Source organism: Microtus pennsylvanicus, chromosome 14 (assembly GCF_037038515.1).
Source record: "Microtus pennsylvanicus isolate mMicPen1 chromosome 14, mMicPen1.hap1, whole genome shotgun sequence".
NCBI lineage: Eukaryota > Metazoa > Chordata > Mammalia > Rodentia > Cricetidae > Microtus > Microtus pennsylvanicus.
The window spans coordinates 16,380,458-16,397,957 of NC_134592.1; the positions used below are offsets into that span (position 1 = coordinate 16,380,458).

Consider the following 17,500-nt stretch of genomic DNA (forward strand, 5'->3'; position numbering starts at 1 on the left):
CTTCATACTATTTGAACATTATCCTAACTTTATAGGAATTATGTTTGTCTTTCAAATTTCAAGATTTCAAATAACAGTCTTATGGTTAGGGTATGGTGGAATATCTGGATTCACTTAATTGCTATTATTGGATCTTCATGCCTTTCCACACATGAATCTATAAAAAGGCCAATAAGCAGTGTTAAATAAATATAAGTTCTCTAAAACATGGATTGTAAATATATAGGAAGAAGTCAGCCACCTTAAAGCAAGACAGATTGCACTGCAGGATGAATTACGCAGACTGCAGTCTGCTGCCCAGTCTGTACACTCAGGATCTGGCGGGGTACCAGCAGCCGCTGCATCACCTTCATTCAGTTACGGCGTCAGTCCTCATGTGCCAGCTTTCCGTGAAGACGACATGGACTTTGGTGATATGATTTCATCACAACAAGAAATAAATAGACTATCAAATGAAGTTTTACGACTTGAATCTGAACTGGGACACTGGAAACATATTGCTCAGGTTGGTAAAATTTGGGTGAATTTGTGAAAACTATGAGTTGATATAAAATGCTTAGGCAGAGCATCTGGAACCGGAAATTCTTGACTACAAAAGTAGAAAAGGTATATTTGTTTTCTATGCAGCATTCGGCTGATAATAGCAAAGGCCGGAACTAACAATTTAGAGGCCTAGATCCCTTCTTCGTTTCTATCACCTAGAGCAGTAAGTCTCACTGCAGCATCTGGTGCAGCTATCTTATCAAGAGCCATCAGCTTCCCTTAGGTTGCCTAGTTACCATGAAACCTCTGTGCATACTGGGAGAAAAGAAGTGGTGCGCTGATTTAAACAATCCGTGCCCTATTCATAATTTTACTGAAAATAAACCTTGTAACCTTTTATCTACCACGTAACTTGTAGCATAGCACACTAACCTTCCCCTCTAGAATTTTCTGATGATTTAATTCCCTTTCTTAACTAACTTTCTCCAGTAAAGAGTACACCAGATATGAACTAGCCACTTTGTGGATCTGTGTGTGTGTGTGTGTGTGTGTGTGTGGTGTGAGTGTGTGAAAACTCTTACATGATTTGTTGTGGGGCAAAATAATTCCAGCCCTGGTATCTGTTAGGGCTGGGGAATTACTCATTTTAAGAGTATATATGACTGGGGATAAGGGACAGTGTAGAACGGTGTAGAAGAAAGAGCAAGAGAGAGCAAGGGAGAATTAGTAGAAATGAGAAAGAAGAGAGAGAATAAAGAAACTTGTACAGAATTCCCATCGTGAGTAGATTTCTTCCCCCTCAGATCTTTACCCTCAGATCTCTAACCTCCCTGGAGCTATCCATGGCGTCTTTAATTGAACCCTGAGAGGTAATCTTAAAGGTGAAAACTTAAAGCTCCCTAAATCTTCGCACTTCCTGTGCCCCCCCCCCCCATGTCTTATGTTGCCCAAGCTGGCATGAACTTGTCATTTTCCTTTCGTAGCCTCTTTGCCTAGTGAGGTTGTTGGTGTACACAATTGCACTTGCTCAGATAGACATTTTTTCTTAGTTTTTTGAGACAGAGTTTCACTTTTTAGCTCTGGAATTCACTTTGTAGAATTTGTCTGGCTTCGAACTCACAGAAATCTGCTTGCCTCTGCCTCCCAAGTGCTGGGATTAAAGGCGTGCACAGGCCCAGATAGATATCTTGACTGGAGCTTTGAAGTCTTACCATTATATGTATTTTTCAATTCTATAGCAGGCTTGGTTCAGTAACATGTCATATAATAAATGTTAATAAAGATAAATGAGTGGATACTAGAGGTTTGGTTGGGTAGTGGAGAGAGGTAATGGATAGATGTTGATCAAATACAAAAATACCTATACATGACAGAAATTAGTTCTGAAGTTCTTTGTATATTAGGGTGACTATGGATAAAAGTAATAATATATATTTCAGAATAGCTAGAAGAGAGGATTTTGGATACTGTCATTACAATAAACATTTGAGATGATTATTCTAACCATCTAATATTGTATGGTGTAGTGATATTTCATTTACATTTTAACACATAAAGCTTGCCTGAAGATCAGGATGCAAAATAGCCACACTAGTCAGCCATAGAGGCCAGGCAGTGGTGGCACACACTTTAATCCCAGTAGCCACACTAGACAGCCATAGAGGCTAGGCAGTGGTAGTACATGCCTTTAATCCCAGCACTAAAGAGGAATATAGGGCGGATGAGACAGGAACTCGCTCTCTTTCAGTCTGAAGATTTCATAGAGGTAAGACCTCTTTAGTGGTTGGCTGCTTTGATTTTCTGATCTTCAGGTTGAACCCCAATATCTGTCTCTGGGTTTTTATTATTTGTGCTACAGCATAGTATGTACATAAATTGAAACACCACAGTATATCTCATAAGTATGCAGAATTACTAGATATCAATTAAAAAATTTAAAAATTTAAATGTATAAAATTTAAAAATTTAATTGTGTGTGTGTGTATGTGTGTGTGTGTATGTAGGTAGTTAGGGTGTGTGTGTGTCCATGTGCATAGACATGTGCATGTGAGTGCAGATACCTATGAAGGCCAGAGGCGTCATGTCTCCTGGAGCTCAAGTTTACAGGCAGTTCTGGGCTGTCTGACATGGATGCTGGGAACTGGATGCAAATCCTGGAAGAACAGCATGTATTCTTAACCATTAAGCCATCTCTCTAGCTCTGACAGTATATAACATTGAAAGGAATCTAAAGTTTTTTTTGGTCAAACAAAAATTAGTCTGCGTTAAGGTAGAAACCTTATGGGTAAAGTCATTTTGTCTTTAGTTTATTTGAGACAGAATCTTACGTCAATTAGGCTGGTCTTAAATGTCTGTGTAGTCAAGGATGAACTTGAACTTCTGATCCTCCTGGCTCTAAGGGCTGGCATTATAGGTTTTATATCAGGGACTCCTAAGTCACTCTACTAACGGAACTATATCCACAGTCCTGTATAAAATCATATTTATTTATTTATTTATTGTTTTTTATTGTTGTTTTCAAATAATATGTAGCTCTCGCTATTCTAGAATTCACTATGTAGACCAAGTTGGCATTGAACTCACAAAAATCCACCTGCCTCCCAAGTTTTGGGGTTAAAGGCATGCACCACTATGCCAGGCATAAAATCATTTTAATAAAACTTGTGCTGGCATTGATATTGGGTAACTTTTGATTATCTTAGGAAGCTATTCAGTTATCCTCATACTCATATTTTGGCTAGCTAATAAAATATTCTTTTTCTATAGTAGCTTTATTTTGTAAAACTGTTATCTCAGCTAGTTGAAAAGTTCTTGACTATGATGTCTTTTATTTACTGTGTACTAATAGACTAAAGGCTTTGTAAAGTATATGGCATTCTTTATCAGAATATGTCTGGGAAATGCTCTTGTTTTACAAAACAATAACCTTTTAATAAAGTTAGTTTGTGACTTTTTGTTTTACAGAAAAAAAATCAGTGTAATTGTTTTCTAATTCTTTCTTTCTAAACTAAGGTGCAGGGAACACAAAACTCTGATCAGATCGAAATCTGCAAGCTGCAAAATATTATTAAGGTAAATCAAACTGCAATTGCCAATGTCTTCTATGCATTTAACATCTGTATATTAAAGATATAAGCCAAATTAGTAGAACTCTTATGATACTCAACTGTTTTGTTCTTTACAATAAAAATATGCCCAAGAACATTTGGTTTTAAATGTTTTCTCAGTAATCCTAAATCTGTGTTTTTCTGTTCCTCCTATTCCTAGGTTGATGACATTTTAAGGGTTTGAGCTTAAAGAATATTGGCTAAAATGCTAATATTCATTGTAAATAATTATTTTACATCAATGATAGAATTTTCTTGGCTTTTGTCAGTTTTTCCTTTATGAGAAAAGTTTTGGTTACATATATTCATCATGGCAGTGAATTGTTTTTAATTGTAGTCAGGGACAGAACCTTTAGTCTTGGCTTAGTGTTACATTGCAAGTGTAGGTAGATCCCAGAACCAGAATTCTAGCTGCACCCACTATCAGCTGTGCTGCTTGGGCATGTTACATACCCTTCCCCATAGTCTGTTCACCAGTCAGATCACCCATCTTTCAGGGTTGTTCAGAGATGCCAGTGTAAAGATCAGTGCTGGCTCATGGATCTGTAGGATTCCAGAATTATTTTCTTGTCAGCATCCTTGGTGATACATAACAAGAACCTTTTGACTTGGTAAAGCAGAAGGTTTACTAACTGGACCCAAAGTCATCTTTGTCAGGAGGGACAGGAGTAGAGCAGCTCTGTGACCCTCTCAGAACATGCTAGGCAGACTTGAAGATGCAGCTCTTGTGGTGGTTCTCCAGATCAGGACCTGGAGAAGTCTGTTAGCTTGGGTGGAGGCACTGCTCTTGGCAGTTTGGGAGTTCAAGACTAACAAAGCATGATTGAGCAAGAGAACAGCAGCAGAAGGGAAATCCTGTATGGACCGAAGAACTCGAATCTGTTAGAGCAACTTTAGTCTCACAGATTAGATGACATAACTAGATGATACATCCAGCACCCTAAACTTAGGCTGTGCTGGCAGCATGGACTGCATTCCTTAGAATGAGAACGTGACTAGCTGTGCTCGTTGTCAGAGGTTTGCAGTGACCCCACTGCCTTCACCATCCAAGATTAGTCAGAGAGCTGGATGTAGCTATATGCACCTGTAATCCCAGTGCTAGGGAGGTTGTGGTAGGAGAATTATCACATGTTCAAGTCGAGCCTGAGCTATAGATCGAGTTCCTGACCAAGCAGGGCTGCATAACAAGAAAGACCTGACTCAACAGCAACAACAAAACAAAGCCAGGTTCTTAACTCTAATATTGAGTAACTATGTTATTATCAAAAGAAGGTGTTCTCTGCCACTGGAATAAGGGAAAAGATATCTTACCTATTCTTTGTTTCATTGTGTTCTTGATGTTTCTCCATTAAAATAAGACAACTTTTTAAAACCCTAAGAAGGTATGGATCTGTCTGAGTTGTCTTAATTTGGTTGAATGCTTTTCAGCTTAAATATGTTCAAATAATTAATTTCAATAACAGACTTTTAAACAGCAGTGAGATGAATCACTTTTTACTTGACTATTGATCATACAAGTGGTTAAATTTTTTTTTTTTGTTTAAAGGAACTTAAACAGAATCGAAGTCAAGAAATTGATGACCATCAGCAAGAAATTTCAGCATTGCAGAATGTGCATCAACAGAAACTGACAGAGATAGCTCATCGGCATCGAGAGGAGCTAAGTGACTATGAGGAACGAATTGAAGAATTGGAAAATCTATTACAGCAAGGTTATGAGTTTACTGACTTCACAGACTAGACGGCATTGTTAAATAGCAAGCCTTAGGTGATTCACAGATCAGAATATCAGAATACTGTTGTAAACTCAGACCAAGTTCCATGGACTAAGAAGTGACTCATTCTGCTCATTGCTAAGTCTGTGGTGATACTTCCTTGGTCTATAGATATGGAAAGGCCTTCTGCACTTATGTAAGGGGTTGCTTTACATTGTTTACTGATGACACTTCAGCAAAAAAAAATTATTTTGTTTCAAACTTAAATATATAGACTTTTTAGTAGTTGGTTCTAATGAAGTATTTGACTTTTTATTTATTTAAAATTATAAGCTAATAATTTGACTTTTTAAGTTGTCCCAAGTTCTAAAGTCTCTTAAGCAAGCAATTTACTTTTTGGAACTTGACATTTTATTCCTCTTGTTTTGTTTGTTTAATGTTTTAGGTGGCTCAGAAGTTACAGTAACTGATCACTCTAAAATGTATGATATGCAAAACACCATTCATAGTCTACAGATGGAAAAAGTAGAATCTACAAAAAAAATTGAAGAACTTGAGGATAAAATAAAAGAGATATATGAAAGATTATCTTCTGCAGAGCATGACCAAGAAGTCTGGAAGAGAGAACAGGAACGACTGGAAGTGGAAAAGCGACAGATGACTGAGCAGTGTGAGCGCCTGAAGCTGGAATGCAGCAAATTGCAGCCTCTTGCTCTGGGGCAGAGGGACATTGTAACAGAGGAGGAGCGGACTCTCCCACAGAGTTCCTCAGTTGCAGAGATCTTGAGATTGCAGCAAGCTTTGACTGGTATATGTTTGGAACTTACATTGGTGTTTCTTGGCACACTAGGTCTTTTTTAAGACAAGCACTTTAAATTGCATATTCTATGTAAATGACTTTGTCATTTGAGTAGAATTGTGGGGTTTGAATTGAGTACCAAACAGGAATTGTCTGCTAATAAGGGTTAGCAATAATAATAATAATAAGCTAATAAGGCTTAGCAGGTTGTCTCTTAGCCTCCTCCCTTCCTTATTCTCTTAGGTATTTATGTAGAACTCAGTGGTTTTGGAAGCCAGATAGATTTCTGAGAAATGTTTATGGGAATTGGAGTTGTTATTCATATAGGTATTGGTCTGTTTCTTTAATGTAGACAGAACAGACCATTGTCTGTAACTAATAAGAGCCCAGACTCTCTGGTTAGGGAATGTAGCATTCCATTGTTACCCTTTGAAGTGATCTATAGAGAAGCAAAGGTTTGAGTGATAATAGCCATGGATTATTTTCTGTTATTTTCCATTCTCCAACTGATACTTAGAATTTTAAATACTAGTATAAAAAATTAGTATTATAGGTAAAACATCAGTATTCATAGATAGGAGGAAAATAGTGGGAGGGAACTCTTCAGCAGGAAATAAGCATTTTATTTTGCATTTGTCTTCTTTATATAGTATAGACTCTATATGAACTCATTTATCCCTTCTCTGAAAATTTCCAGCCTTGTGTACTTGTATACACCCATATTTCTCTCCTCCCTGCCACTCTATCATGATCTCCTGTCCAGAACGGTCATATAACATGGATTTTCAACCTGAAATTAAATTCAGAGTAAGATCATCTCTCCTCTCCCTTCCTCATATTCCTTCCCCAACCTTTGGGAAACAGAATTCTAGAACTCAAACTTGACCAAGCCTTGTAGTTTTTATTTCCTTTATTTTTTTCATTAAAAATTTTTTTTTCTGTATAAGTGATATTTCAGGATTGTGTCCGAAAAATCAGGGTTTCTTGGGTGCATAAGCCCTGGGAGCTGCCACTTAGGCTAAGGGAAGGCAGTTCAGTGGGGATCTGCACCCCCAAGTAGCTGTACTTGTTTATAAAATAAGAGAATCATATTGAGGGAGCCACTTACGTTTGTAGTTACAGTTTGCCATTACTGTAGTCCTTCCCACTTTTCCCATTCCTATAGCCATGGACTGACTTCAATCAGTCATAATTTCTGTTACATAGCTTTTAATAGAGTAAGTAGAAAAATGGTTAAAGAACAAACAGAGTTGGGTCTGGAGAGGGCTCAGTTGTTCAGAGTGCTTGCTGCACAGTCATGAAGACTAGCCTTGACACCGACTATGTGTCAAGCTGAGCATCTGTATGTACCTGTCACTTCAGCTCTGAGGGAGCTGAAATAGGAGAATTGCTGTACTAGGCTGGCCTAGAAAACATGAGTCCCAGGTGAAAGAAGAGACCCTGCTTCAAAGGACTACTAGATAGATGGAGAGAGGCAGAAGAGGAAACCTCTTCTTTTGGCTTGTGAGCCACCACACAGATGAACTTACACATGTAAATCAAGCTTTGAAAAAGATGGTTGGGTAAGAGTATTATCTTCCTTTTAGGTCTGAAGTAGTCCTATGTGCTACGTGAGTTGCTATCTGCAGGCTTTCCTTTTGAACAGCATCTGGTCCAAAGTGCCTGTTAGAAAGTGTTGGCTTTTTATTCTCTGCTTTCCATTATTCTTCAGTCCGTTATTTCTGAAGCGAGAATAAATATTCAGAAGTGCAAAGCCAGTTAGGCCCCTATTTCTAGTAGGACCTGGAAGATGAAATCCAAACTTACTTAGTTGGATGTCATATCTCTTCATCTGGTCCCTATCTGCTTCCTCAGTTTATTCTCATTGCCCAGCTTTGTAAGTTTTAGTCATAGTGGACTCTGTGCTTTCTTCAGTAATCTCTAGTAGTCTCTAGTTCTCTCTCCATTATATTTACTGTATTGTCCGGACAGCATGTTCCTGTGTTGTTTTGTTTTGTTTAGGTTTTTTTTTTTGGGCCACTGTTAGCACATTGACTCAGTGAGTTCTCACCTCCCCACTCCCCCGAGGAGAAGGAGAAGTGCACTGCCACTTCCTGGGCCCTTTTTTCTCACCTGGTTTGGACTAGATATTGGCTACTTTTGCCTTCACAGTGCTGTACTTGCTATGTCACACTGTATTGTAATCATTGTTTGCTTCTATCACAATTCTATTCTGAATTGTAAGCTCATAAAGAGCAAGAGTTGCATTTTTCTGTCTTTTGTCTAACACTGGCTTTGTCGTAAATGCTCGGTTGTAATGAGCATAAAATGAAGTGCTTTAGTTGATCTCATGATATTCTGTCTCTGGGTTCCTTTTCCAGAACCTTTTTCTCTATGGATCTGTATGTAGTACACTCATTTCTAAGTCACTTTAGATATGTGAGAGAGAATTATACTGTTGCAGTGTAAATTTTTATTTATTGCTTTTCAAGTTTTTCTTTTAAACAACAGTCTTAGACCTGATATGTTTTTAGCTATTCAAACTAATGGATTATATTTTGAAACACATCATTACTATTTTTATCAGAACAGTGACTTACAGTGATAATTCTTACACTTTTCCAGAGCATTGGATTTTAACATGGTTTTAAGCTTTTACTTCTTATAGTTATGAAATGAAAAATGGCAGAAATGTTTTTTGTATTTCAAACTGTCAACCTACTTGCTAGTGATAAATATACTTTGTCTTAATGGACTGCACCTCTGAGTTTAATGTGAGAGGCAATTATTAAAATATTTTAAGTAATGTCAGGTTCATTTATTGTTTTTACAGATGCTGAAAATGAAATAATGAGACTAAGTAGTTTAAACCAGGTAACTTCTTGTTATGGGAGAAAGTTTTGGGCATTATTTTACTAAGAGAGTTTTGATTAATTGTTTTTGCTTATCTTTGTTTTCTCATAAATTCATGTAAATTTCCCCCAGGAACTTTTAGTAATCTGTGCTTAATGATCACTAACAAAGTTTTTTGCATTATAAATTGATATGTTGGGTGTGTAATTGGTGACTTGACAGTATAGACAGGAACTGATCCTATATCAAAGTAAGGAATGCATTTTGATTTTTCCTAAAATAAGAAAAAAATCAATGTTTTTTTGAGATAGAGTTTCTCTGTAGCTTTGGAGCCTGTTTTGGAACTTGCTCTGTAGACTAGGCTCTCTTCAAACTCACAGAGATTTGCCTGCCTCTGCCTCCTGAGTGCTGGAATTAAAGGTGTGTGCCACCACCACCTGGCCAAAGTTTTTTTTTTTTATTTTAATCTGTGTTCTTGTACATGTGGTTGTGTGTGTGTGTACCCATATGTATGGAGGTAAGAGAATAATTTTATGGAGTTGGTTCTTTCCTTCCAACTTTATGTGGGTTCCTGGTTCCAAATTAAGATGGCCAGGTTTGCATAGCATGTGCCTTTACTTGCTGAGCCGTTTCGCCGGCCCCTGTGTATTAATTACAAGTTACTTTTGGAGACACTTTTTTTTTTAAAGATTAATTTATTAATTATGTATACAGCGTTCTACTTGCATGTGTCCCTGCAGGCCAGAAGAGGGCACCAGATCTCATTACAGATGGTTATGAGCCATCATGTGGTTGCTGGGAATTGAACTCAGAACCTCTGGAAGAACAGTCAGTGCTCTTAACCGCTGAGCCATCTCTCCAGCCCTGGAGACACTTTTATATCCTTTAAATATAATAAATACTCTATAAGAATGTCTAAAATGAGTGAATGATTCTAAACTGTCCAACATTGGATTATTTTAACTTTTATATGTTACTAAAAATATTCTGAGTATAATTATACAAATATGTAGCTAGACTGCTTTCTTGTAAACTGAAAATTCTGTTATCTGAAAATACTACTTTAACATTTTTATAGGATAACAGTCTTGCTGAAGACAATCAGAAACTTCAAACATGTGTCCAAATTTTAGAAAGAGAGAAGTCATTATTGAGTCAAGAAAAGGTAGGTGCTGTTAAAATGGGGTAGAATTAAAATGGTGTGTGTCATAGGTCATGGTTAAGGATTAGTTCATATCAGTGGAATGCTTAACGATAGAGACCTCGCAGTAAGTCTAAGCTCATTGGTAGCTTGCCCAGCCAGCTTGGAGTAGCTGGGCAAGGTTCAGAGTGTGAGAGGCTGGCCAGAGTATAGTATGTGCAAACAAACCAGTAGGCATTTAGGTCTGAGCAGAAGAGGTGTGATTCTGATGGGGCCCTGACAGCAGCACCTACAGGTAGGGGAAATGTCTGGCTGTTGTTCCCCACAGTCCCTGTGGTGGTAGGTATAAATTTTTTACTGTTGAACAGTGAAGACAGATAGCTTTGCTATTAGAATCTTATTTTTTTTGTGTGCGTTAGTAGCAAAGATGGCATAGAGTGCTATGATACACTATTTAATATAGGAAGGAGCATTATGTTTGCCTCGTAAACACACACTGAAAAACTTCATGCCTCTGTTACGTGGCCTCCTACCCAAAGACAGTCTGTGTTTCATATTCCTAGAATACCACTATTCCTGGGTATGTCAATACATGTCTGCCTCTGCATATATATCCTTAAGAAATAGCAGTGTCAACATGCTACTCTAAGTCCCCTAAGATTTTAGTTTCAGCTTCTTTCTACATCAGTATATAGGCAGTGTTGTCAGAGAGGCATGATGGGTTTGAGTTCTAGGTTGTAGTGTACAGCCCTGGACATGAGATGGTTGCTGCTGTTTTCCACAGAGTACCGGTAATGACTCACATCACTGTTCTTATTCCCATGTGTGTGCTGCTTCTGGGTCTGCTCCTATGGAATCCTCTTCTTTATCGAATTGGTCTAACTACGCTTTTTAGTTGTAGGCCTCTCTTCCCAAACCCTGTAGGACCTCCCAGCTTTTCTTATCTTTTCAATTTTCTGGCCACCGTGAGAAGTCTCTGTAACTCTTGACTGAATTGTATTTGTTTCCCAGTTAATGCCAGATGTGCTCCTCAGATCAGCCCGAGAAAGGTCAGATGACTTCAGAAAGACTTAAGGAAATAATGCTTTCTTTCTTTTCTTTTTTCCTTTCCTCCTTTTTTACAATTTATTTATTTTTATTTTATGTGTACGAGTGTTTTTCTTGCATGAAGTATATGGACCATATGTATGCCTAGTGTCTGTCGAGGCCAAAAGAGATTATGAGATTCCTTGAAACTACAGTTACAGGCTGTTGTGAGCCGCACGTTGGGAACCAAACTTGAGTCTTTTATGAGAGCAAGGGTTCTTAACTACTAAGCTGTCTGTTCACCTTTCACCTACCTTTTTTCTTTTTTGTTATTGTTGTTTTTTGAGATAGGGTCTCACTCTGTATCCTAGACTGACCTGGCCTGTTATTCATTATATAGCCTCGGGCTGGCCTCAAAATTATAGCAGTCCTCTTGTTTGACCCCCACAAGTGCTGGGATGACAGTCATGAACCCCTACACAGGCTCCATCTTTCAAGGACAGTTCAGAATAAGTGTTTGAATTGAAAGGAAATGAGAAAGAGAGATGGTGGCGATACTCTCATACAGTTTTATAGGCCTCTTTTATATGGAACTATTAGGTTTTTTAAAGGAAATTGATACTATTTATTTCAAAGTTGATCTCAGAAAAGTTCAGTTTTAAAAAGCTTGGGACTTTATGTACCTTATAATAAACATAATCATGAGAAAATGATGTTGAATCATAGAGGACTATTTAACTTCCTAGGTTTTTTAAGAAAATGTTATTACATATTAGATTATTAAAAACATGTGTAGGTCTGTGTTTAGTAATGTTGGGTTTTTGAGAAGGGAGCCTGGTGGTCTTGCTCAGAAGATAAAGGAAACAGGTTCATTCTTCAATTAAGAGAAGGTTTTGTACACTAATCTAATCATATAATAACTAAGTTCCTTGAATGAAAAAAATGGACTTTTTATTTTCTAATTAGAGCTTATAGTCTGAATGAGTACCAATTTTCTTCATTTTTATTTACTTTGTCTGGAAGAGAAGAGATTGGGGCTTTTATTAAGTGTGTGTTTGGTAGGTATAAGGATAAGGTTGGTATTTATGGGACTAGAATAGAAAAGGCTTCTGCCCTAGGAATGGTCCTCTGCAAAAAAGGTAGGCTAGAAGGTGAACACAGACTTGTAGAAATGCTCTGCTTGGAGCTCTATGTAAAACTCTGTGACTGAAGGCTGTGACTTGTTCCCATGCAAAGGATTTAAAATAGATACCCTGTTATTATAGGCCATTCATGCCTGTAAGGTTCACCTTTTGATGTCTCTTCTTGAGTGATGGCTTGTCCTGCTTTCCCTGTCCTCTTGTCATTTAAGGAAGAACTTCAGATATCACTTTCCAAACTGAACAATGAATATGAGGCCATTAAAAGTACAGCTACAAGGGACATAGATTTGTTTTCTCAAGTTCGTGACTTGAAACTTAACTTGGAGGTGAAGGAACAAGAACTGAATCAGAGTATTCATGAAAATGAAATACTCACGGCTGAGCTTGAAGAACTGGACAAGCAGAACCAAGAGGCTACTAAGGTAAAACTGCATTAAATATGATGAGGCGTGAGGAGCACACTCCAGCCAGTCGTCTGGGTACTGAACTAACATAGACAGGGATATACTTTGGTGGTTTCATATTTTAATTTGCTTTTGATATAATCAGAGATGCGACTTTGTCTCTAAAATACTAGTTAGTAAAGTATGTTTTAAATTTGTGGAACATATCTCGGAACATACTCATCTCACTGAGTTAGGATATGTGAACAAGCAAGCATGAGTTTGCTTGGTAAACTATGTACAGAGATAGTTAGCAACTTGAGGGCTACTGTTTGTTGATGCTTGTTTTGGTGTTTAAAAGTTAGAAAAAGAACGTGTGATTAACCTTTTCTGATTTTAGATTTTTACTCCTAAAATGATAAATTTTTTTTTTAAAGGTTTTTCAAGACGAGGTTTCTCTGTGTGACAGTCCTGGCTGTCCTGGAACTCGCTTGGTAGACCAGGCTGGCCTCGAACTTATTGAGATGTGCCTGCCTCTGACTCCCAAGTGCTGGATTAGAAGTATGCACCACCACCACCCAGCCTAAAATGAAAAACTTTTGTAAATTATTTTGTGAAACATAGTGGGTTAGAAAGTTATTTTTAAAGAAGGATAGAAATACTCATTTTATTATTATATGATGTATGAAATTTTACAAAATTTTCTTTAGATACTGACATGAGAAAATGTCACAAAGTTACTGTGCAAATTAATTTTTCTTTCAGCATGTGATTTTGATAAAAGATCAGCTATCAAAACAGCAAAGTGAAGGAGATAGTGTCATCAAGAAGCTAAAAGAAGATCTAGATGATGAAAAACAGAGAATCCATCAACTCGAGGATGATAAAATGAACATTACCAAAGAGTTAGACATGCAGAAAGAAAAGCTAACTGACAGTGAACGGGCCCTAAGTGATTTACAGTTAACCAAACAGAAGCTTGAAGATAAAGTAGAAGATTTAGTAGATCAACTAAGTAAATCAGAGAAAAATAATTTCAGCATCCAGAAGGAGAACCGTGAACTGAGGGAACACATCAGGCAGAATGAGGAGGAGCTGTCCACAGTCAGGAGTGAGTTGACGCGGTCTCAAACCCAAGGCTCTAACAGTAATTTGAAGGATGATTTACTTAAGGAAAGGGAAAATGAAGTTAGAAACTTAAAACAGAATCTTTTAGAAATAGAAGAGCTGAATGAACATTTGAAGCAAGTTGCTTTTGATCTCAAAACAGAAAATGAAAAGTTGGTTGTAGCATGTGAGGATGTAAGAAATCAGTTGGAAGAATCTATTGCTGGCAACAACCAGATTTCTCTGGAAAAAACTGCCTTGCTGGAGACTCTGAAATGCGAAAAGGCGCAGCTAGAAGCAGACTTGTGTGGAGCTGAAAAGAGGCTGTTAGAGGAAGCGAACAAATACAAGCAAACTATTGAGGAACTGTCCAGCGCACGCAGCCTGAGTACCTCTGCCTTACAGATGGAACATGAGCACTTAATTCAGCTCAGCCAGCAAAAAGACTCTGAAATAGCAGGGCTCAAAAAGAGTATTGAGCAAATGGATACTGATCATCAACAAATGAAGGAAACTTTATTGTCTAGTTTAGAAGAACAGAAACAATTGACACGACTTATAAACGAAAAAGAAGATTGTATTGTGAAACTTAAAGAAAAAAGTTCAGAACTGCAGGAGGAATTGGACAAATGTGCGCAGGCCTTAAGAAACAATGAGGCTCTAAGGCAGACAGTAGAGGAAAAGGATAGAAGTCTTGGATCCATGAAAGAAGAGAACAACCACTTGCAAGAAGAACTGGAGCGACTCAGGGAACAGCAGAGTCGGACTGTGCCCGTGCTTGAGCGTAGTACCCTTGACAGCACCACAGAGCTAGAGTCTGAGCTGTCTAAGCTCCACATCATCAAGGATAATTTGGAAGAAGAAATTAAACAGCACCAGAAGATGATTGAAGATCAAAACCAGAATAAAATGCAACTGCTCCAGTCTCTACAGGAGCAGAAGAAAGAAATGGATGAGTTAAGATACCAGCATGAACAAATGAGTATCACACACACCCAGCTCTTTTTAGAAAAAGATGAGGAAATTAAGAACTTGCAAAAAACAGTTAAACAAATAAAAGCCCAGTTGCATGAAGAAAGACGGGACATTCCAACAGAGAATTCTGATATTTTTCAAGAAACAGAAGTTCAGAGCCTTAATATAGAAAATGAAAGTGAAAAGCATGATTTATCCAAAGCTGAAATGGAAAGGTTAGTGAAGGGGATAAAAGATCGGGAGCTGGAGATTAAGCTTCTGAATGAAAAGAATCTGTCTTTAACTAAACAGATAGATCAGCTGTCCAAAGATGAAGTTGGCAAGCTCACTCAAATTATCCAGCAGAAAGACTTGGAGATACAAGCGCTTCATGCCAGGATTTCCTCAGTTTCCTATTCTCAGGATGTTGCATACCTCCAGCAGCAGCTGCATGCCTACGCTATGGAAAGAGAGAAAGTAATGGTTGTCTTAAATGAGAAGACAAGGGAAAATAGCCAGCTGAAAACAGACTATCACAAAATGATAGATATTATTAGTGCCAAAGAAGCAGCCCTTATTAAGCTGCAAGATGAGAATAAAAAAATGTCTGCTAGATTTGAAAGTAGTGGTCAAGATATGTTTAAAGAAACTATTCAGAATTTATCACGGATTATTCGAGAAAAAGACATTGAAATAGATGCACTGAGTCAGAAGTGTCAGACCCTGCTGACAGTGTTGCAAACTTCTGGCACAGGTAACGAGGTTGGAGGAGTCAATAGTAATCAGTTTGAGGAGCTCTTACAGGAACGTGACAAACTAAAACAGCAAGTGAAGAAAATGGAAGAGTGGAAACAGCAGGTGATGACCACCGTCCAAAATATGCAGCATGAGTCAGCCCAGCTTCAGGAAGAGCTCCATCAACTTCAGGCCCAAGTTTTGGTTGATAGTGATAACAATTCTAAATTACAAGTAGACTACACGGGCCTGATTCAAAGTTACGAGCAGAATGAAACCAAACTGAAGAATTTTGGGCAGGAATTAGCACAAGTTCAGCAAAGCATAGGGCAGCTTTGTAACACCAAGGATCTTCTTTTAGGAAAACTTGATATTATGTCACCCCAGCTCTCTTCTGGCTCATCACTTACCACTCAGTCAGCAGAACCTCTGAAGACAAGCCAGTCTGCTGGGCCGTGTGAGTCCTCTCAGTTGCTTCAACAAGAACTGGATGACCTGAGACGGTCACTACAGGAAAAAGATGCCACGATCAGAACACTCCAGGAAAACAACCAGAGACTGTCAGAGTCTGTGGCTGCCTCCTCAGAGATAGGGAGAAGAGAACACAAGCAAACTGATTTGGAAATGAAGCAGCTGAAGGAGAAACAAGAGGTTTTACAAAACTTACTTAAGGAAAAAGACCTCTTAATCAAAGCCAAAAGTGACCAATTGCATTCTTCAAATGAAAATTTCACTAACAAAGTGAATGAAAATGAGCTTCTGAGACAAGCTGTGACAAATTTGAAGGAGAGGATACTGATTTTAGAAATGGACATTTCTAAACTAAAGGGGGAAAATGAAAACATAATGGAGACTTCCAGGGGGAAGGAAACAGAATACCAGGCGCTGCAGGAGACCAACATGAAGTTGTCCGTGATGTTGCGAGAAAAAGAGTTTGAATGCCATTCGATGAGAGAGAAGGCGCTTGCTTTTGAGCAACTCTTGAAAGAAAAAGAACAGGTATGTTCTCAGTGGGGTATGCAGACAAATGTTGATGACCAAGGAGCCTTTTTAATGTGTTAGTTACTTTATTGCTACTGTTTCTGAGGAAGTCTGACCTTGCTCACTTAGGAATATTTATTTAAAGGTATTTTGGGTTCACGAGCAGTTTCTTCACCTCCAAATTACAAGATATTTTCAAAGGTTTTTAGTAGTAGATTAATCCTTCATAACCTCCTGAGTTGGTGATAGCTTGTTTTTCTCCTTATGCCTCTTGCATCCACCTTTAGACACTCTGAGAGCCTAGTGCTCAAGAAAGAGGCTTCCAGGTCAGTGCCAGTTCAGTTCCTCCAGTCCTGTGTCCACAGTGTGTGGTGTCTTCAGCAGTGGGTTTATCTTCAAGTTCTGGAAGGCAACCAAGTGCAATGTCAGTGCTGTTTGGGGTCTCCTGGATCCTCTTGACCAGCAGTTCAAAGGAAGCTGTCTAACACCTAGCACTGGGGTTTTTGTAGGGTAGGCTGTGGCTCTTGTAGGGGACATTGTAGTATAACTCCAAATAGTATGACTTCCTTTAAACTATGTGTATGTATGTACACACACATCCCTATATTTTTTTAAGTAAACAAAATAATATTTCTCTATAGTGTTTTCAAATGCTTTTAGTGTTGTTTCTTTACTTCCTTCCTCCTTCTCTCTTCTTCTGTGCTATACTCCCAAGGTAAAAGTCTCCTCTGATTTTTCTCATTTTCCCCTTCATATCTCCTATGTCCTACTATCTTAAAATGTTTCTTTCCTTTTTCTGTATTTTGTTTTTTAAATACTAGTGATTGAAACTTTGGCCTCTTCAAATGTGCTAGGCAAGTCCTCTACCAATAAGATAGATTCCTAGAGCCCTTGAAAACGTGTGTGTGTGTGTGTGTGTGTGTGTGTGTAAGGGGAAAGTTCTTGAGATAGAGTCTTATGTAATTCTGACTTGTCTAGAGCTTACTGTGCAGACCAGGATGGCCTTAAACTCACAGAGATCCAGTGACCTCTGATGAAATTAAAGGCATGTACCACCACACCTGGCTCTCTTTAAAACATTTTTTGTTTGCTTGT

At 38.2% G+C, this 17,500-nt stretch overlaps 1 protein-coding gene across 3 annotated transcripts in view; it reads left to right on the forward strand.

Moving 5' to 3' along the window:
* Trip11 (thyroid hormone receptor interactor 11) overlaps window positions 1-17,500 on the forward strand; it is a 73,183-nt gene that overhangs the window by 15,426 nt on the left and 40,257 nt on the right. For all 3 annotated transcript variants that reach the window (XM_075948728.1, XM_075948729.1, XM_075948730.1), the window contains 8 exons: window positions 227-505; window positions 3,496-3,555; window positions 5,137-5,302; window positions 5,751-6,113; window positions 8,917-8,957; window positions 10,015-10,101; window positions 12,455-12,667; window positions 13,394-16,423. In XM_075948728.1, coding sequence (XP_075804843.1) covers window positions 227-505; window positions 3,496-3,555; window positions 5,137-5,302; window positions 5,751-6,113; window positions 8,917-8,957; window positions 10,015-10,101; window positions 12,455-12,667; window positions 13,394-16,423 — 4,239 coding nt within the window. The remainder of the gene's footprint in view (window positions 1-226; window positions 506-3,495; window positions 3,556-5,136; window positions 5,303-5,750; window positions 6,114-8,916; window positions 8,958-10,014; window positions 10,102-12,454; window positions 12,668-13,393; window positions 16,424-17,500) is intronic.